The sequence below is a fragment of the Nematolebias whitei genome, chromosome 7 (genome assembly GCF_014905685.2).
Source record: "Nematolebias whitei isolate Nwh7 chromosome 7, NemWhi1, whole genome shotgun sequence".
Classification (NCBI taxonomy): domain Eukaryota; kingdom Metazoa; phylum Chordata; class Actinopteri; order Cyprinodontiformes; family Rivulidae; genus Nematolebias; species Nematolebias whitei.
The window spans coordinates 29589437-29611837 of record NC_056504.1 but is presented as its reverse complement, the minus strand read 5'-3'; the positions used below and the strand labels follow the sequence as shown (position 1 = coordinate 29611837).

Below are 22401 nucleotides of genomic sequence, written 5' to 3'. Positions count from 1 at the left end.
TTTATACAGGTTAGTCACAATGAGTCACAAGGACTCATTTACAAGTTTTAAACAAAAACCATAAATGAGGTACACACAACTGTAAACATTAATATGAAAGCATATAAAATAAAATAAAACAAAATAAAAAAAAAACATGCAACATTATAAAATGGTGTCAGATATTAAAAACAGGAACATGTCTGTAGCAATCCTGTTTTTTAGTATCTCACACTGTTTTACAATGTAGATTTTTTTTATTTTGTTTTATATCACTTCTTTCATATACTTTTTATTTGATCTGATTTCATATGAATGTTTATTGTTGTGTGTACCTCATTTATAAACAAATGAAAAGTCTGTGCTTTTTAAAAGAAAAGACACACATTAAAAAAAAAAACTACTAAAACTTGACAGTGGCAATACGTAGATAAATTATTTTAACAAATGGAGATCTAATTAAAAATATTATTTTAAATATAAAACCTTTATGTAATTAAAAAAACGTGAACATTTTAAAGCACAGTACGGTGGAGTATAATTTGGTAAACTGTGCAGACAGTAGCAATACATGAGCTTTACATATAGCTTTACATTGTAGCTGATTTTGTTTTGTTTTGTTAATATAATTTTATTGTTCTTTCATTTATTTTTCCCAATTTATAAGCTTTCTTTTATGATTGTCTACTGTTGTCACCATTCTTTGTTAAAATCAGGTCTCTCTTGTAAATGAGTCCCCGAGACTCAATGAGACTAACCTGTATAAATAAAGGTTGAATGAAAAAATATATATGCGTAATATAACATAGTATGTTTACAAGGTATGTACTGTATCTGGTAAGTACCCTGTAAGTACAAACTCTGTACTGGTACATACTGGGCTGTATGGTTTTAGCTCAGTTTGGTTATAAACAGTAAAGACAGATCTCAGATCAGCAACATGTTCCAAACAGCTGGATCCCAGCGTCCGCAGCAGCTTTGGATCTGATTTATTCTCTGCTCGTTCTGACATTTCACTGACATCTTTCTGCAAATTGGGCAATCATTGGCAGACTTCTGGACTTCTTTTTCTCAGTATGTGTGTGTGTGTGTGTGTGTGTGCAGTGAACACGCAGCGATGACTCGTTTCTACGTTGGACACGGTGGCTTCCAGCGCAGAAGACCTGACCTCCTCCACTCATTCAGCTCTTTGCCTGCACGTTTTGCAATATATGAATATGAATCACGGGCTGAGATAATATGCCAGGAAATATGACGGTGTCACGTTTCAGCACCGAGGCAGGCAAACAAGTCAAGACTACACAAAGGTTAAAGTCTGGTTGAGTTTTTTAGCTTCTGTTTGTTCTTTTCCAAAATAAAACTGTAGATTTTCAGTGCAGCTCATGATAAACCACACAGTGACTCTGTGGTATTTCTAAATAAAAACAGTCATTACTGTAATGCTGCATTTATGTACTGAGCTCCGTGTAATCAAACTTATTGTCAGAAGATAAAAACAAATAAAAACCTTAAGAAATAAAGCAACCCAAAACAGAATTTTAGACAAGGGGGGAAAAAAGACAGAAATGTAATGTACCAAAACAATCTCGGTGGCTTTAATTAAAATTGCTAAATAAAAACAGAAGATTTTTGGATAAACTTTGTACAATACAGCTATTAATGTAGTATCAACATGCTTGCAATAGCCTGTTTTTATTTTTATTACCTCAGCAAGACTAATTATTATTTTCTCAGTGTGAACTCAGACAGACAATGGTGTTTTGTTAGCAGCTTCCTCTGACACCATGTTCTCATGTCCTGTCAGCCTGAAGTTCACTGTCTCTGCTGTCCATGTGGTCCAATCAAAGCTTGTCAGCAACACAATGTAGCTGCAGCTACCCCACATCATACTGAGGCCTTTAAAACTATCATTTTATAGCAATTAAAACAAATTCAAAACCAGAATCTGAACATTTGCATCAGAACAATTTGCCATAATTACATATTTTACCCAAGTTACTTGATGCTGTGTAACTTAATGTTAGTGCGATCTTTTTTCAAAATCACTCTTACAGTGATTTGTTCTGAGAAAGGTCAAAATAAATGCATTACAAACCATTTTTAAGCTAAATCACGCTGTAGTGTGAAAGTGAGATTCTACTGAAAAGTTATAAATGATAACTATCTTACCTGTTACAAAAAAAAGTTAAATTATGTCATCTGGACAAGTTTCTTTAAGGGACAAATAGTTCGTCTTTCATCTGAAAGACTTTGTCAGTCTGTGGCCGACGACCGGATCTGTCCCATAAATAACCCTCATTGATGTGTTTCAAGCCAACCTCTTGTTCAATTCCCAGAAACCGGCTTCTAACACAAGCAAAAAGGGACCATCCGTTCAAAACAATCAGTCATCATGCATAACAATCAAATATTTTAGGCCTGGTAGCCAACTTGCTACTCACAGAAACAGCCTGAGGACACCAATGGTTAAAAAAAGGTTGTAAGCTCAATCCAAGTAGATAAATCACAAACAAGGTTAAATCATGTCATTTGGACAAAATTGTTTTGGACAGGGGCAGCACGGTGGCGCAACTGGTAGAGCTGCTGCCTCTCAGCGAGCAGGTCCTTGGTTCAAACCCCAGTCCAGGGGCCTTTCTGGGTGGAGTTTGCATGTTCTCTCCGTGCATGCGTGGGTTTTCTCTGGGTGCTCCGGTTTCCTCCCACAGACCAAAAACATGCATGTTAGACTGATTGGTAACTCTAAATTGTCCCTAGGTGTAAGTGAGAGAGTGAATGGTTGTTTGTCTCGTTTGTCTCTATGTGGCCCTGTGATGGACTTGTGACCCGTCCAGGGTGTACCCCGCCCCTCGCACAGTGATTGATGGACATGGGCACCAGCGACCCCCGTGACCCAAAATGGAATAAGCGGGTAAAAGATAATGGATGGATGGATGGATGTTTTGGACAGATGGTCCCTTTTTGCATGTTACAAGCCGGTTTCTGGGAATTCAACAGGAGGTTGGCTTGAAACACATCAGTGAAGACTATTTATGGGACAGATCTGGGTTGGCAGGCCTCAGACTGATGAAGTCTTTCAGATGAAACGTTTCTCCCTTGAAGAAACTTGTCCAGATGACATGATTTAACCTTTTGTGATTTATCTACCTGGACGATTGAGCTTGCAAACCTTCATCTTACCTGTTGTTAAATAGAAAAGCTATTAGAACAACCTGTGGCTGAGAAAACGTTTTATTTATTCATTTTTATAAAATTGAACCTTTATTTATACAGGTAGTTTCAATGAGTCACGAGGACTCATTTTCGAGAGAGACCTGTTTTTTGGGAGCAGATGGTGGGGGCTAAGGGCCTTGCTCAAGGGCCCAGCGTGGTGTGGCAAATGAGGGTGGAGTGAGTTATGAATGGACTGACAATTTAATGGCTTGTCTGAGTGACAATACCAGAACAGGTCTTAAATAACATTACAAGATTGTTCCAGTAGAAATATTATGACATTCTTGTATAAAGTCTGTGATGGACTTGCGACCCTTTCTAGGGTGTACCCCTCCTCACACCGGATATGGGCACCCGTGACCCCCACGACCTGGAAAGGAAGAAGCAGGTAAAGATGATGGATGTGATGGATATGGATGTGTTAAAGTGCCCTGCGTTACATCAGAAGTGCTACAGCTAGCTGCCAGCACCTCTGTTTGCACTCGCAAATAACCATGTTAAAAACCATGTAAGGTGAAACTGAAGACACAGAAAGGTTTATAAAATAATAATCATATAAACTGCTATGAAAACTTTAAGAATGGAGACTTTTTAAGACGTCAGTAATCCACTTTGCCCTTGGCTCCGCTCCGACTAGGCATGAGCTTATAAATCTGGACAGAATTAAACTTTTTTTAATTCAAACAGAGATTGTGTGAAAATCTGTCCGCGACAGGTGAAGATATTTTTCAGGTTAAACTGTCAGTGAACGAGGGTAAAACAATAACAGAGCAAATGTTGCGTCATCTATTTCAGGGTAAAACAAAATCACAGTTTTGTTTTTACATAAACAACAACAAAGCATAGGATTAGTGCATTTACAGTGAATATGGCAGAAAACTCTTTATTGAGACGGATCATTCTGGGTCTTTTCCACTTGTGAGGTTCAGCACATGTAAACACTTGTAAATACAGGCTGGGCCAACTATCGGACAAACGAAACAAAATGTTTTCCCTTTTGTTTTAAAAGTCAGGTAAAATCAAGGGATAAAAATTGCCTAATTATTGTGTATGCAATTCTTTTAAGTATCGCAATCAATTTGCATTTTGATTTCCTGAATCTTTGATTCTAAATATGAGCTGCGCAGGGAAATGAAAGCTAAAGTGAAAAGCACACATTTAATGCAGAAAAACTAAAACACTGTGCTAAACATGACCACGAAAGAGCGGGGAAATATTTGTCATTAACACAGAATGTGTTTTTTCTGAGTGTTGAGAAAATGTCCCACCAATTCCAGTTATCTTTATAAGTAAGAGATTACCTAGATGTGTAAAAATACCTGACAGTCATAAAATTATTAACAATGACAAACGAGACAAACAACCATTCACTCTCTCACTCACACCTAGGGACAATTTAGAGTTACCAATCAGCCTAACATGCATGTTTTTAGTCTGTGGGAGGAAACCGGAGTACCCGGAGAAAACCCACGCATGCACGGAGAGAACATGCAAACTCCACCCAGAAAGGCCCCCGAACCGGGATTTGATCCTGTTACAGTGCCTTGTGAAAATATTCGGCCCCCTTGAACTTTTCAACCTTTTGCCACATTTCAGGCTTCAAACATAAAGATATAAAATTTTATTTTTTTGTGAAGAATCAACGACAAGTGGGACACAATTGTGAAGTGGAATGAAATTTATTGGATATGTCAAACTTTTTTAACAAATAAAAAACTGAAAAGTGGAGCGTGCAATATTATTAGGCCCCTTTACTTTCAGTGCAGCAAACTCACTCCAGAAGTTCAGTGAGGATCTATGAATGATCCAATGTTGTTCCAAATGACTGATGATGATAAATAGAATCCATCCATCCATCCATCCATTTTCTTTACCCGTTTATTCCATTTTGGGTCACGGGGGTCGCTGGTGCCCATGTCCAGCAATCACTGTGCGAGGGGCGGGGTACACCCTGGACAGGTCGCAAGTCCATCACAGGGCCACATAGAGACAAACGAGACAAACAACCATTCACTCTCCCACTCACACCTAGGGACAATTTAGGGTTACCAATCAGCCTAACATGCATGTTTTTGGTCTGTGGGAGGAAACCGGAGTACCCGGAGAAAACCCACGCATGCACGGAGAGAACATGCAAACTCCACCCAGAAAGGCCCCTGGACCGGGGTTTGAACCAAGGACCTGCTCACTGAGAGGCAGCAGCTCTACCAGTTGCGCCACCGTTCTGCCTATAAATAGAATCCACCTGTGTGTAATCAAGTCTCTGTATAAATACAAATGCTCTGTGATAGTCTCAGGGTTCTGTTCAAAGCGCAGGCAGCATCATGAAGACCAAGGAACACACCAGGCAGGTCCGAGATACTGTTGTGGAGAAGTTTAAAGCCGGATTTGGATACAAAAAGATTTCCCAAGCTTTAAACATCCCAAGGAGCACTGTGCAAGCAATCATATTGAAATGGAAGGAGTATCAGACCACTGCAAATCTACCAAGACCGGCCGTCCCTCTAAACTTTCATCTCAAACAAGGAGAAGACTGATCAGAGATGCAGCCAAGACGCCCATGATCACTCTGGATGAACTGCAGAGATCTACAGCTGAGGTGGGAGAGTCTGTCCATAGGACAACAATCAGTCATACACTGCACAAATCTGGCCTTTGTGGAAGAGTGGCAAGAAGAAGATGTTTAAAGTTTGCCACAAGCACCTGGGAGACACACCAAACATGTGGAAGAAGGTGCTCTGGTCAGATGAAACCAAAATCGAACTGTTTGGCCACAATGCAAAACGATAGGTTTGGCGTAAAAGCAACACAGCTCATCACCCTGAACACACCATCCCCACTGTCAAACATGGTGGTGGCAGCATCATGGTTTGGGCCTGCTTTTCATCAGCAGGGACAGGGAAGATGGTCAGAATTGATGGGAAGATGGATGGAGCCAAATACAGGACCATTCTGGAAGAAAACCTGTTTGAGTCTGCAAGAGACCTGAGACTGGGACGGAGATTTATCTTCCAACAAGACAATGATCCAAAACATAAAGCCAAATCTACAATGGAATGGTTCACAAATAAACGTATCCAGGTGTTGGAATGGCCAAGTCAAAGTCCAGACCTGAATCCAATCGAGAATCTGTGGAAAGAGCTGAAGACAGCTGTTCACAAACGCTCTCCATCCAACCTCACTGAGCTCGAGCTGTTTTGCAGAAAGAATGGGCAAGAATTTCAGTGTTTCCATGTTCAAAACTGATAGAGACATACCCCAAGAGACTTGCAGCTGGAACTGCAGCAAAAGGCGGCGCTACAAAGTATTAACGCAAGAGGGCTGAATAATATTGCACGCTCCACTTTTCAGTTGTTTATTTGTTAAAAAAGTTTGACACATCCAATAAATTTCATTCCACTTCAAGATTGTGTCCCACTTGTTGTTGATTCTTCACAAAAAATTAACATTTTTATATCTTTATGTTTGAAGCCTGAAATGTGCCAAAAGGTTGAAAAGTTCAAGGGGGCCGAATACTTTCGCAAGGCACTGTATTTGGTGTGTAAAATTAAAAACATTGTGAATCACTTGCCAAATCTGAAGAGATTAAAAACCATTATTAGTGACTATTCAAAACTTTGTAAATGGACAATTTGAAAGTTAATGTCATCATAAAAAATACAGACCGCCTTTTATCTATTTGATCATCTTTCCTAAGCAGACTGAATCAATAAAGCAAGCATTCTACTTGAAGCCCAGATAAGAACTGGAGACATAACTCAGCATATGATCTTACGAGCAGCCTGTGTTTAATACGCAAGGATTTAGGTGAAAATAATATGCTCAGCTGTCAGTGAATCAATCATTTGCAGAGCCACTTCCAAACAGCATGGACAGTCTTGATGGGTTTGTTAGTCCATCTAACGTGGACCCTAGTGGCAACTGTGAATTAACGTGGACTCTTTTTTTTTTACAACACCTCGAGGAATCATCTCCAGGCAACGCGTCATTTTCTATACTCGTGATTTTCATAGTCTTGCACCTCTGGGATGTGTAGAATTCAATGTGCTCCCATGAAAATAATGAATGGATCCAATACAAAATGGGGAAAAAATCCTTAAAATGATATTTTCTCAGCCTCTTCTCTGAGAATGCTATTTTTAATACTGAATCAACAAGCTGAAACTTTAATTAATTGTTAATTACTTGCAGTGTACCCTCAGTGCAGACCGAACTAGGCAAAAGGGCCTTCTCGTACTCCGCTCCTCTAACCTGGAGCATCTTGCAAAAAGATCTGAAGCTCTCGACCTTGACCTCTCTAAGGGATTTTAAACAACTGCTAAGTTCATAGCAAAACCCAACGCAGACATGTTCCTGTTTGTAGCATTTTACATCACTTTACAATGTACCTGTTTTTGTTTTGTTTTTATATCATTTCTTCTGTTTACTTTTCATTTTATATGTTCTTTATATAATTGTCTATTGTTGTCTGTACCTTAGCTGTGTTCTTTGTTGTAAATGAGTCCTCGTGGCTCAATGAGACTAGCCTGTATAAATAAAGGTGTAATTTAATTTAATTTATTGAAACTTAACTGCAGCATCTTATGAGACATTTAAGAGGTTTTTGTCTGATCTCCATGCAATAAAAAAGCTTAAAATGAGTGTTTATTGTGGGTTTTGTTGTAAGTTAAAGCAAGACAGCGTTGCTTGGGCATAGGGCTGGGCGATATATCGATATTTTTTAAATTGTTATATAATTTAATTCATGATATAAAATTATCGATATAAAACGATGTAGTCTTATACTCATACCTAGAGTTAATAAATTACACGTTTTTTCCTCCGTCACCTTAATGCCACCCCTCCTTCTTTTGAGAACAAACCTGCCCCTCCCCCGCCGCTTGCAGCACCTGAAGACTATTTGAATTACAAAGCTGAGTCGACTCACAGTGGGAGAGAACTGATAGGTGTTAAAAAGTTTAAGGTGAGAGAAAAAACCCTCCAACTAAGATTTGTTAATAAATGTTATTAAAGGTTGAATGAAAATACTTCATTAGAATCAGACTACAGATTTATTAATAAATCAGGGTATCGTAAAACAGGGTGAAATACTAAAAACAATGACATATTTTCTTTGATTTTTCTATGTACATTATCAAATGTCTTGAAACTTGTATTTGTTTATGTAAATAAATGCCTAAAAAACAAACTTTAATATATGTAAATAGTTTATTTTGTAGATATTTATTTTGTACAGTTACAGCTGTTGTTAATAAATGTGCCTGTGTGACAACTGGGACAAAGCTTTGACTCTGAAATATATGTTTGTTATTACTTTATGGAAAGAAAAAATATTGAGATATATCGTATATCGCGATTTATCTTAAAAATACAGAGATATTCATTTAGGTCTATATCGCCCAGCCCTAGGCATAGACTTACACTTGCAGTTTGAGTTAAAATACTTTTTATACAAAGTTTTACTTCTTCTACGAAACATTATTAAGAATCTTTTACAATTTTTCAAGGAGCATATAATCCAGTTCCTGTTTACTACAAAATAAATCTTTGGTAGTTGCATAAGACGTCAATTAACACTAATTAAATATGAGCACTTGGTGAAACATGGCAGGACATTTTGTCTAAGACACAGAGTAGAAAGCAGCAGGAGGCATTCTGCAAATATGCTCCGGATGTCCATTTGAGAAGGTGTGCAGCACAACTCTGGGATCTGTTAATGCATTTATTGAAGTCATTTTGCTTTAAAATATCAAGTTTTGTTCCTATTAATCCCAAAATATACAAATTTTAAATTGGTTTATTATATGCTAAGGTTTTCCAAAAATAAAAGAGCTTTAAGATCATTTTGTAAAGTTCCAGAATGACGATTACTGGTCGTCACCTGGCTTCTGCTGTTTAAACCGGTTTGCAGAAGAAACAAAGTCCCGTAATTTCTGGACTATAAGCTGCTCCTTTTTTTTCACACGCTTTGAACACTGCGGCTTATACAATGCTGCGGCTAATTTATAGATTTTATTTATTTATTTATTTTGACGGGCTAATGAGCTTCGTGCTGCCAAAATATTCACACCAGGCCGCTCACATAGCTGCCCAATACACACCTCTTGGGGGGCTGGGTCCTCGTGACTCAGTAGCTATGTTTACATGGACATAAGTAATCGGATCAAACGGCTGTTCGGAATAAAAACGAGTCATGTAAACACCCCGTTCGGGTTATTTTTTGTTTATTCAACTTGATCCAAAATATTTTGTGATAAGAACTAAACGGGTGGTTTACTCCGATTCATAACCCGAACGGTGCGCATGTAAACACTTGATATGTTAAATTTTTATCTGATGGTGAAAAACTGACCTGACTGCACATGTGCAACTTTGCCATTTCCGCCTGGCTAATGCTAATAATATTAGCATGTCAGGGAAGCAAAACTGGTCGGTGAGCGACACAGTTTTTCTACTAGAAACTTTGAAAGAGTTCAAAATGATCTGTATTACCTGTAGTTCAGTCAGGGAGTGCAGTAACGTCTCCACTGTCATTAAAACCAGTTGCGGGTCCATTTTGGGTGCTCAGGTTTGTTTACGTTCATCCCGGAAGTGAACAGGAAGTAGAACGTCTTCTTCAGTGTTTTTTAAGGAGAGTTTACCACTCTGCGCATGTCAGTACTTCTGTTCAGAACAAAGCCCGCTGCATGTAAACGCTCGGCGTGAATGGATTGTGCCCATGTAAACGATACATTTGAATTATTTAATCTGAAAACATTTCAATCCGGTCAAAGAATTTTGCGCATGTAAACATAGCTAGTGAGGCTACCTGTTTAAATAAAGTGGACCAATGAAACTTGGTTTTACTGGTCATTGGCGGGTGTACCCCGCCCCTCGCACAGATTGCTGGACATGGGCATCGGCGACCCCCGTGACCCAAAAATGGAAGAAGCGGGTAAAGATAATGGATGGATGGATATTACAGGCACTGTTCAGGAAAAAACTTTTTCTGTACCTATTTGTGTATGTTGCCGGTACGTATTTAATTAAACATTTAACAAATATTTCTGAGTAAATATCTCATGTTACAATGTGGGCACCCGCGGCTTATATATGTACAAATCTTTTTTGTTTTTGAATTTATTGGGCGCGGCTTATATTCAGGTGCCCTCAATAGTCTGGAAATTACGGTAGGTGTTGATGAAGGTAAAGCGAGGTCTCTTTTGATCATTTCCTCTTCTTATCTATCTAAGAGGGAATCACTTTATGACCTGGCTTATTAATGCCCAACGTCCAGCGAGTCAGAAAAAATAAAATCAGAACAAAAACAGTCCCAGACTTGGCCTGGGCATGATTTCTTGTCCATTTGAGCACAAAGTCTGACCTGGTCCAAATCCATGCAGCCAAAACCTGAAACCATTAACGAGGGGAATACGTAAGTTTTTCAAAAAATCTACCAGCTGATATCAGAACACAGCTGAGGGTTTGTGTACTTGTTAAGATTCTTGTGTAAAAACTGTTTGACGCTTGGCGAGAAAAGTCAAATGTCTCTTGAAAATGAGTCCTTGTCACTCAATAACACTAACCTGTATAAATAAAGGACGGATGAATGAATCTGTAAAAGAAGTCCTGGCTGCTGAACAAGAACATTTAATGAACTGAACTTAAAGAGAAGAGACAATTTGTGTCATGCTAAAAAAAAAAAAAAGCCCAGTAAGTAAAAAAACAACAATCGTGAGGTATTATAAGTAGTTTATGGAACATTATTTTGGGTTGTGGTCTTGATGTTTTCAGTCACATATTTGACACCTGTTAAAATTTTTGGTCCTCCTTTTTGTTGTAGTAAACATTTGTCTGCTACTAAATATGATGCTACACGAGTTCTGATAATGAAACAAATGAACAAAATAAAGGATTTGTGCTTTCCATAAAAGGTTTTAGGACCAAAATACATACATGAAAATATCTACGACAATCTGTTACCTCCTAAAAAACAAATAAATAAATAAATAACATGGTTAGTTGCAGCAAGATTCAACTAAAAGCTCATAAATTAGCCTTGACTGCTTCAGAGGATTTGAACTTGTGTCTAATGACTTTGAATAAATCTAAAATGCAGGAAAACTTCAGGGTGAAAAGTTTCGCAGAAAGCAATTAAGAACTCTTGTGAATTTTCTGAATAAATGCAGTGAAAATAGCTTTTCAAGAACTGTGAACAGAACCCAGTACATGACGCAGTCAAGTTCAACCCACATAGATTACAAGCCCCATGACAAAGATAAGAATAAACTCTGGAGGGCCTGACACTTAAAACTGGGGCTGACTCAGACACAGATATTCACAGATCTCTTCAGAGGAGCAGCCGGCTGCGTCCAGCTCGGATAAAACCTCCACAACCACCCAGCGTGCACCTGTTAGCCTCCCCCTGAAACATCTCCAACACTTTGATCGCTGCAGGAGCTGAGGTCATTGACTGCACAGGAGCTTATCTGTTCGTGCTCCCCTGTGATCAACCCAACATGGAAGCCCTTATAAGGGTGTTTAAATGGGAACTGATGTGAAAAACACTTCACCCTGTCCCACATCAACTTGGATCAACCGAGCATGGGGAGTAAAGTACCTCAGTTCCTGCCAAGTCAACCGTTGTTGCAGAGAAATATTCAGCTTTGCAAACTCAGGACTTTCCAACTTGCTAAACATCTAAACTAGTAAGATTATATACAGTATTTTTCGGACTATAAGGCGCACGAAGCGAAATAAGTTCATTTTGACAGATTTTTGAGCACCGTGTACCTAGGGCTGGACGATATGGCCCAAACTTTTATCACAATATATTTCTTAATTTCTGTCGATAACGATAGAAACAATATAAAAGCCTCATAAAAACTGTACAAACTGTACAAATTAATGTTCATTTATTTGTATTTAGCCTTCAAAAAATGTTTAAATCATCGTCAAATAAACATAAAACTCTCAACTTTGTCAATATTAATAGTTTTAACTTTAAACACCATAACCTAACCCATGCAGCAAATGTTTCTCTTTTGATACAGCTGGGGGTGTTGTTTCAGGGACACATTGGTTCAAACTTTTATTGTGCTTCATCTTCTGACTCTCACCATATTCTATCAAGTGGAACAAGTTCGATGTGTTCCCACCACTAGTTGGAACGATTGTCACATTTTGCAGCGCACTGACTGAAACCTGCAGTTTATCGGATCTTAGCTAGCCGAACCACTTCCACACCACTGAATTAGTCTTTCCTCTCTTATCTGTTACGTCATCTGCTTTCTCTTCGCTTGTGAAAACTTGTTCAGTCACATTCTGACGGTCATGGGAACTCATTTTGAAGCGAAAACTTAACATGTGTTGGTGATTAGCCTAGCCTGCTAACGCCTTCTGGACTCGAGCTCTGCGTAACATCTATGTCACCACGCACTTACGTAGTTGTGTCGCACCTTTTTCTGTGCGGGATGAAACTGAAGCGGCCGCTTCAACCCGAACAGAAAAAGAAATGTGTCAGTGTAACGCTGTAATTATATCGAAATGCAGAAAATGTGCTTAAAAATCATATCACCGTCAATGAATAAAAGTATATTGCGACATATATTGATATCGAATTAATGTCCAACCCTACGTGTATCACATAAAATCAGTTCAAGGTCAGTAAGCACAACCAGAATATATACAGCATGACGGCTCAGTGGTTAGCACTGTTGCCTCACAGCAAGAAGGTCCTGGGTTCAATCCCCGGTTGGACCTGGGGTCTTTCTGTGTGGAGTTTGCATGTTCTTCTCGTGCTTGCGAGGGTTTTCTCCGGGTACTCTGGTTTCCTCCCACAGACTAAAAACATGCATGTTAGGCTGGTCCCCCTTGCAATTGAGATCTGTGATCTCAATGTGATTTTCCTGGTTAAATAAAGGTTAATTAATAAAAAAATAAAAAAAATACATAAGGCGCACTGGATTATAAGGCTCACTGCTGATTTTTGAGAAAATTAAAGGGTTTTAAGTGCGTCTTATAGTCCGAAAAATACAGTATACAGTAATTTGAGATCAACCGTGACCACCTTAAATGCCCACACTTATTTTATTCTTATTTCTGGTATCACTGTATTCCACTGTTGCCAAAAAGTAACTGCAACAACCATATCAAAGAACGTGATGGCACTAAATCCCTAAATTATTTAATGATTAGCTGCACGAACCACTTTGTAATCGAGTGTTTTAGTTAATCAGTACACCTAACACACATTATCACACTATCGCTTTCATCTCAGGCATATTAACAAAAGATTAATTTCTGTTTATCACACTGGATTAAATGACTCTTTTGAGGGAGGTCTCATGTTGTGTTAAGCATGATCGACCTTCAAACAGAAAAAGCCTAAAATAATTAGACTATTTAGCTTGAATATGACAGAGATAAAGCAAATATTTGCACTGGAGCTGAAGCTTCACACACGCCCAGAAAAAAGCAAATATAACAAAGTCTGAAGATTTTTTAACTAACACCCGAGCCAGTTAAAACTTTTTTTTTTTTAATAAACATCTGCCGAACAGAAAAACACATAAAAGTTCTTATTTACCTGAATGAACATTTGCGAAAATCCGTTTGGATAAATGAAAACGACACCAAATGCTCCACGTTACGAAGCTTGAAACAGCTAAAATCAGCCTAATCTGACCAGTTCTGAAAACCCATAGCTGCTGCTCTAAAAATAAAAGCCAACCAGCACAGCACAGTCTGTCTCTACAACAGATACAGACATATGTTCTGAATCTGTCAGCTCTTTGAGAGAAGGCTGAAACTGTTGTCTCCCCTGGTACCCAAAGCCTTTTATAACCAGGAACACAATGATATCATGAGAACATTCAATAGCCAGAAAAGATGAAAACTGTGCACCATGAACTTCCCACACATGCACTCTTCCTCCACATGTTCAGCCTGCATGAGGGCTGGAAGTGCCCTCTGTTGGTTGGTAACTGTGTGCTTCTCTTGTGGGGAACTAAACTCAAACTAACTGAACTTATTATGTAGATTTGTGCGCGTGAGGGCCACAGGTTAGGCAGAACTGGATGGAAATGTCTCCAAGAAAAAGTGGAAGTTTCATTAAAAGCGCAGCGATAACGGGGGTGAAAACTGTCAACATTTGGAGAACTCAGCTGATCTGTGTTTGTCGCCATCATCCAGTCGGGGTTTATCTGTGTCCAGGCGAGTTTGACTTCAGGTTGGACGCGCAACACGAGTCGCACGAACAAAAGATGGAGCCCGCAGCAGAAGTCTGTCACTCGGGGCTCCTGACGGCACATGGTGCAGGGAGACCGAGCTGCTCTTTCTTTATTGATCCCCTCTTGATTGATTATGTGTTCTCTGAGCCATTTGATCAGAAAGATCCAACACTTTACCTGTTTCCACCCTAAAACTCTGCCTCTCCGTGTTCAATATAAGCTACAGAAAACAAGTTGATCAATTACAAGTGAATAAAGTAATGTGGAAAAAATGAATCCAACGTGTTGAGCCTTACCAAAGTATCTTGTCACAAAGGTTTCCAGTCTAATCCCGCTCAGAGTTGGGGAGGATTTAAAGCGCAGCGCCGTGGAAAACCTCCTTTTCTTCCTGATTTACGCGCGTCCTTACGCACACACTCAGCCCGACTCTCTCCGGCGCCGCCGCTTCAACGTGCTTTGGAAATGGATGGCATTGTAAAAAAAAAAAAAAACATCTCCAGCTAAGCTGTGGGGGTCGCATTTGGTCCGCCTCCTGCGCGCGGAGCAGCGCCTTCACCCTCCTCCTCCTCAGCTGCTCATGTACTCTCTGAGAGGTCAGGTTTCTTCAGGGACACGCGCGCTCAGTCTTTGGCGCAAAAGAATCATGATCTGCTCAGATTAAATAAAGGTCACTTTTTTGCATCTTTAGTGTTTGCGCAAACCCAACAGACGCACTCATAAATCTGCGCGCTGTTTCTCCTTCTTATGCACTCTACTCAGCATTCAGAGATCTTACCAAAATATATATAATTTGATCTCCTAAAGCTTCTGAAAAAGTCAGCAAGAAATAACAATCATTTAGTTCCAACTTTTTTTTAAAGTGCAGTTATTGGTTTAAAATGCTGGTGAGGTTTGATCAAGTTGAACCTAAACCAGTTTGGCGAGTGGAAAATTCCATTTAGTCTCACAAAAAAGGAGCATTTCCGTTAAGAAACATCAAAAGATGGATTTAAAATTACATTTAATGAAGCAGCCAAAGGCTTCACTGCAGAAGTAACACATGAATGGTGCTTTAAAGTGCAGAATAAAGTCACCAAGAAGCATTTTAGGCAGAAAATGTATAATCTTTTAAATCAGAATTAGAATAACAGTAGCCTGTTAAGTGGCCCCTAGAGGCCCCAAGGGCCATTAACTGGAGTTCAGCATTGATGTCATTAAACATGAAAACCCCCATCAGAAGGGTCAGTGGGTTCAGAGGAGGTCCTAAGTGTCCTGTAGCTCCACCTCAAAACAAACACACTGGGTTCTTCTAACCTGACTGAGGCAGGCAGACAGACAGGTTGTCAGACAGACAGACAGAAAGGTAGACGAGGAAGGGAGACAGAGAGACGGAAGGAAAGATTGTTTAAATAATAAATGCATTTTGTTCCCTTTATCAGTGACATGATCAGTACAGGAAAACAGTGAATTGTTCCATTTAAATTGAATAATTTTAAAAATCTAATCTGCTAGAGGACTTAAAGTGTCATTCAAATAAAAGTGACAGGCCATAAACCATAAACACATGACCTGAGCCCGAGAAGACAAAAACAAATCTTATCTTATCAACTGAATGGAAATAAGGTTTTTTTTTTATTTCAAATTTTATCCCTGAAAATTATATTTTTTGTGTTGTGATGACTCTTAACTTTCAAAATATAAATATGCACATTTGGATTCTGTTTTGCAATTTTAATTTTTTAATCTGTTCGTTGTATTCGTGCTAGAAATGGTCATGTCATGAAATCTTTTTTTGTATAAAATGAAAATGGGCTACTTGGTTTTTTTTTAACTCACTTCAAACATTTTATACACGACTGCTTTGAAACATGACATTTCCTTGAGAAAATGTGGTACAATTTGGTTCATTTTTCTAAATCATCATGCAAAGGACAACATTCTTAAATCTTACAAGATACTTTAGATTAATTCCATTAAATCTTTTTAAAACTATGGAAATGCTTGAGACTCTTGTTGTTAGTAATTTCCTTGTGTTCTTTTGGTATTTACTTGATTTACCACTAACAAAGATGTTTTTTTTTTTGTCCACACTGTGAACATCATACCAAATGACGTATGTGACACGCCATATGTTAAACTGCCCCACACCACAATATATCAATGCAGAAAGTGTTTTTTAATGTATTATCTTTAAACCTTATTTTGACCTCTTGAGTTTACCAAGGCCTTTAAGTCTAAAATGAACCATATGGACCATAATGTAAAGGAAGCCAGCAAAATGTGATGAATCTCCAATCTCCCATCTTGAGCAAACACACAGTGGAAAAGGAAACACTCCCTTTTACAGGAAGAATCCTGGTGGAAGAAACTTGGGGTTAAATGACATATCCAGAATTCCTGATCACAAATAATAAGGTTCATTAGAACTGGGGGCCAATTTAATGCCATCCAGAGGCAGGAAAAAAACTGCTAAGATCCTAAAACCATGACCTTTGACTTGTCTAAGATTAAAAGCAGAAAATTAATTCATCAAGGATTTTGTCTCTAGGACAAGCTGTTGTGCCACTCACAATGCAAATGTAAGCTACACAGAGAGGGGAGTCTGTCAGAGAGAGCAGGGCAGTGATTTGTTCAGTGAACATACTGCCGATTTGCACATGTGCAAACACAGAGAGCTGCTGCTGAGGAGTGATTCATTTCGCGTAATACTGGGCTGGAAGTGGAGCTGTGTCATTCATTCATCGGGATTCATGGCTAAGTATAATTTAGTATCATCAGCATAACTATGAAAGTTCATCCCAAGCTAAAATAACTTGATCTAATGTAGCATATCAAGAAAAAAGTAATGGTTTAAGCTCTGAACCCTGAGGAACCTCAGGACTAACTCTGGTGGAGAGAAAGTGATAATCATGTGCTAACATGAATCTCACCACAAACCACTCCCATACAACAAAGGAAGATGGAGACAAAGGTAAATGGATCACCTGTGCTGTGCACCTGCCAAGTTTTAACCAAACGGGCTGAAAGTTATGAGTCATACATTCCTGAAAAGATCACACTGGACCTCCCAAACTTTCATGACTTTTAAAACATGTAACGACAGGTTACAAGGCATCTCACTTTTGCCCTGCTCATCTAAAATATATATATATATATATATATAAATGTATAAATATATATATAAAAGAAAGGTCCCAGTTGTATATATGAATATAGAAGAAACAGTAAAGTGCCATGTGTGTTTTAAAATATGTTGCTGCTAGTTGCACAACATCCATGTTTCCAAAACCTCCAGTGCATGTTCAAGCTGATTGTCAACTGGCTGGACTGGACTGGATGGACAGACTTGCCTTGCTGTCACCATCTGGCTATATGTAGGAAACAGTCGTTGAAGATACAGGAAATTAATTAAGAACAGCTGACTGCCATTTTTTTTTAATTTTACAGTCGGTACAAAGAGAAGTATGTGAAAAATTGGACCGTCTTTCAAAAATCCAGATTTACTGAATTTGCCACCAATCACTGATTTTCTGTAAAAGCATAAGGTCCACACGGTTCATTTTAGACTGAAACACCTTGGTAAAACTCAAGAGGCCAACATAAGGTCTAAAGACAACATTAGCCAACTTTGCCTTTAGACATATTCTAATGTTTATTCCATTATTTTGTCCTGCTGGTTAGAGAACACGTGGACGCTGTAGGAAGACCATATGCAGAGCTTTTAAAAACCAAAAGATATTCAAACAAACTCCACTCTTACATTGCACTGCCATGTTATATTTACGTTGCAGTGATGCATGTGAACACCTCTCCCCGAGAAGCAAAAATATATAAGAAAATGGGTCAACATGAGGTTCATGAAAACAAGGAGACAATGGATTAGGTTTCATTTTGTACCCCGTATTGTTGAAAGGGATGACCAGCGGGGAGGCTGAAAATCTCTTCTCAGATGAACGAGACTTCAGTACAAAATCAAAAACAGACATCTAATAAGACGATTTACATAACTGGAGATTATGATTGATCAGGTTCTTCCAGTATCCTAATATGATAATTTGAGTTTTAGAGGTTCATCATACATTGAGCATGTATCAGGATATAAAAGTAGTTATATTAAACTCAAGTATTTTTTTTAGCCTGCAAGCAAAGAGAAATAAAACGCAAATATATGTTATTAGTCAGAGTCCCTTTAAAATAACTAATTAATGCTTTATAAAGTAAGTGTTAAACCCTATCAGTAGAAACGTTATCAGTTTTTACATTGAAGCAGGATCTGGCAAGATCAAGCACTGTATTTTTAAGTTTTACATCTTAAATGTTAAAAATCAAACCGTTATGCGAGTGAAAGCACTATGAACCTCTGTAGATACAATGTTTTTGATAGTGTACTTATTTGGAAAAGTAAACGCAATACTGGTAATTTGGAATAATTACACTTACCTGAATGAATAAAAATACAGTATAGAACTTGCCAAATGAGCCTTCTTCAGTATTTTACAACTGTTTTAAAACTTATATTAAATGCTTTATTACGTTTGTTTCATGAATAACCTATATTAATATAAATTCTTTATAAAGAGGCCATTAATAGAAAGTGGTGCCAAAGTTCTTACTTTGAGGAGTTGCTGTACTTTAATGTAGAGTGGTAAATGTGCATTAGTAAAAGCTTCCATACAGAACATAACACTCCAGGACAGGGGGTGCTCACTCTTTTTCAGCGTGCAAGCTACTTTTAAAATTAAAGTGATCTACCTATGAAGACCCGTACATAACCTCTGGAAACTTTTTTTTTTTCCAGTGTTTATTACAATAAACAAAAAAATGAGCGGATTTACACAAAAACTGCTGTAGTTTCCATTTTGGGTTGCCAGATAAGAAATTATGAACTGTAGTACTACTGTCACTGTAAAATGGTAATATTTAAACCTAAACTGTCATATGTGGTCAGAAAAGATATATCCAAGATGAGGTGTGCATTGCATTTGTGGAACATGTGCACAGAAAAGGAGGGGGTAAATAAAATATTTTAAATTTATCTGGCAACCCTCATTGCACATACAGCATCTGCATGATCAGTTTGTCCAAACTGATGAATACACCACCGTCTCTTTGGACCCTGGATTTTTGTTACATCATATTCTGTGATCACCGTATATTGTGACCGCATGGGGCACTGTTGCAGTTTTACACCATACTTTGCAATACCTGATAAACACCATCATATTCCAATATATTCCGATATCTCGGAAGAAACCTGGTCTGCACGGACGATGTTTGTACACTAGAATTTATCAAAATATCTAAATAAAACACAATTTCTGCTTTTTAAATGTTTGCAAACAAATGTTTTTCTCACCCAAGATCAATTTGATATTATAAACTATGACGACTTGTGTGTCAGTAATGACTGAGTGGGTCAAGTTTAACACTCAAGTTAGATAATTTGGCTAAACAACAAACTTTGATATGAACTCTTGAGAGAAGCACGGTGGGGAAGGCTTCATTTTAAGACAAGTGGAAGATGGCTGCCCCATGAATGAGACAATGTCTAATGATTTAACTGACATGAGATCACTGTGCATATTATAAAGGCTTACTGAGGGTCACACATGCAAAACCTGGTTATTCCACCATTCAGCCGATACTGAATTTGTTGATAACTTAGCTTGTGTTATCGTTACTGGTTCAATTTAAGGATATTTTGACTTTTTATACCAAATTTCAAGTTGTACCTGGTGTAAACAAATGCAATGAAGACTGTTACAAACGATGTATCATTTTTTAATTTTCTTTACATTTACACAAGTTCTTGTAGAAACTGTACAATCTTCAGAAGCTGAGACAAAAAGAAAAAACAAAGATCCAAAACTAAATGGGAAAAATAAGCCATGGGGGAAAAAAAAAAAAAAAGTTGTGTATATGTACAATTTATAAATTAAATATTTACAGTTTTAATAAACCAAGAGCGCAGACTTTTATGAATAACATGGAGAAATTAAGTAGATTCTTTTTCCTTCTGTGATACAAGTTTTACTCCAAACATATCATCGTATTAAACAAAGTCTAATTTGGAATGAAGGACTCATTCCAGTTCAGTGAAACGAGAAAACATGGCTTTTCGAACCGCATCTTTATACGTATCTGATGGTGAAAGTGTGTAGTTGGTGCCTTTAGTGCCGAGTCCAGCTCCTTTGGTCCTCAACTGTGCCTGAGGAAGAAACCCACAAATGTTAATACAAACTGTAATTAATTTTAATTATTAAATTTAATATGCCAGATAACTTAGTTGAAATTACCTCAATAGGAGCAGTGATGCCCTGCTGGTTACGACCAAGACCTTTCCCCTCCTTCCAACCCATGGCTTGCAGCATTTTGTTCCCAATATTATCACTGTTGAGGCCGTCTTTGGTGGGCTGTTCATAGTTGCTGCACATAAAAAAACATAACGAAAAAAAAAAAAAAAAAAAAAAAAAAAAAAACCCACAAACTGTTAAAATTCCTTTAAACATAAAATCAACAACTTAAAACTGTGTTTCACATGTAACAAAGAACAGGAAGTAATGCTTACATGACTGGTGCTGGCTGGCTGAACTTTTTCTTTTTCAGTGCTGGAGGTTCTGGGATGCCATATTTTTCCCTCCTCTCAGCTGCTCTGTCCCTGTATTTTAGCTATGAACACAATACAGTATTTTAGGTCTTCTACCTCGGTTACATAGACAAAAACAAAGCAACTGGAGGACAATTTAAAGGTAAAATGTGTTTGGGGATGTAAAGGTCATGGATGTTTTTCCACTTACTAATGTCAAATGTTATCAGACCATGTGTGGTTTATTTATTTAATAAGTTGATAGTATAATTAACAAAATGTACCTCAGACTCTTTTCTTTCCAATTCTTCCAGCTCTGCTTCACTCATCTTAGATCTGTTAAGAACTTCCAGGTTTTTCTAGGAGAAATCAGACAAAATGAATGCATCAACAAATTAAAGTTTTAATTGGTTAAATTGCATCAGAGGACAATAAATTTGATGATACCTTATGAAGGTCAGACAGCTGTTGATGTCGAAGCAAACCCTCTTTATTAGGAAACTGTCTCCTACAGAGCAGGCAAGCCAACTTTTTCCAGTCGGTCAGCTTGTCCTGCGTTCCATCACCACTGTCAAACTCTGCTCCTCCTTCCTCAGGGTCACTGTCTCCACTGTAAGCCGCCACAAGTCCACACTAAAAATAAATGTATAAATATAATGCATTTAAAGAGGTATTTGCATCAAGATAATTTTGTTAAGACAATTGGTCACAGATGTGATGGAAGGGAGGCGGGGAACACAGCCCTTTGATAACACTGTGTTCAGTGAAGGTGGGGTGCTGTTGACCTCAACCAGTGATGATGTCGGGAGGTGCAAGAAATACTTCTTGAACCTTCTCAATCCCACCAGCATGTCTTCTACAAAGGAAGCCGAGTTGGAAGACTTCAGGGTTGGTCTGTCCATAACCATGGCTGAGATAAACGAAGTAGTTAAAAAGCTATGGCGGCAGGGCTCCGGTTGACAAGATCCACCCTGATTTCCTTAAGGCTCTGGATGTTGTCTTGGCTTGTGTCTTGGTTGACACACTTGCAACACTGCATGGACATTGGGGGCAGTGCCACTGGATTGGCAGACAGGGATGGTGGTTCCCCTCTTCAAAATGGGGGACCGGAGGGTGCTCTCCAATTACAGGGGCATCATTCTCCTTAGCCTCTTTGATAAGGTCTATTCAGGGGTACTTGAGAAGCTAGTCCGATCATTGGTCGAACCTCAGATCCAGGAAGAACAATGAGCGTTTCGTCCTGGCCATGGAACACTGGATCAGTTCTTTACTAGAGTTCTCAAGGGGTCACATGGGAGTTTGCCCATCCAGTCTACATGCGTTTTGTGGATTTGGAGAAGATGTTTAACCGGGTTCCTCGGGGTACACCGATGGAGAATGCTCTGCAAGTTTGGGATTTTTTTTTTTTTTGGGGGGGAAGAGCGTCGGAATTCCGGA

At 38.5% G+C, this 22401-nt stretch overlaps 2 protein-coding genes across 7 annotated transcripts in view; both read right to left on the bottom strand.

Annotated features, from left to right (window-relative positions):
- slc38a3b (solute carrier family 38 member 3b) overlaps positions 1 to 14869 on the bottom strand; it is a 39954-nt gene extending 25085 nt beyond the window's left edge. Inside the window, exon 1 of the mRNA XM_037678719.1 lies at positions 14696 to 14869. The gene's annotated coding sequence lies outside the window, so the exon portion shown is untranslated. The remainder of the gene's footprint in view (positions 1 to 14695) is intronic.
- Positions 14870 to 20399: 5530 nt separating this feature from the next.
- Positions 20400 to 22401, bottom strand: part of rbm5 (RNA binding motif protein 5) — an 11824-nt gene continuing 9822 nt past the window's right edge. For all 6 annotated transcript variants that reach the window (XM_037678714.1, XM_037678715.1, XM_037678713.1 and 3 more), the window contains 5 exons: positions 21412 to 21597; positions 21249 to 21323; positions 20947 to 21047; positions 20675 to 20804; positions 20400 to 20586 (listed from right to left, as the gene is read on the bottom strand). In XM_037678714.1, coding sequence (XP_037534642.1) covers positions 20461 to 20586; positions 20675 to 20804; positions 20947 to 21047; positions 21249 to 21323; positions 21412 to 21597 — 618 coding nt within the window. In that variant the 3' untranslated portion in view covers positions 20400 to 20460. The remainder of the gene's footprint in view (positions 20587 to 20674; positions 20805 to 20946; positions 21048 to 21248; positions 21324 to 21411; positions 21598 to 22401) is intronic.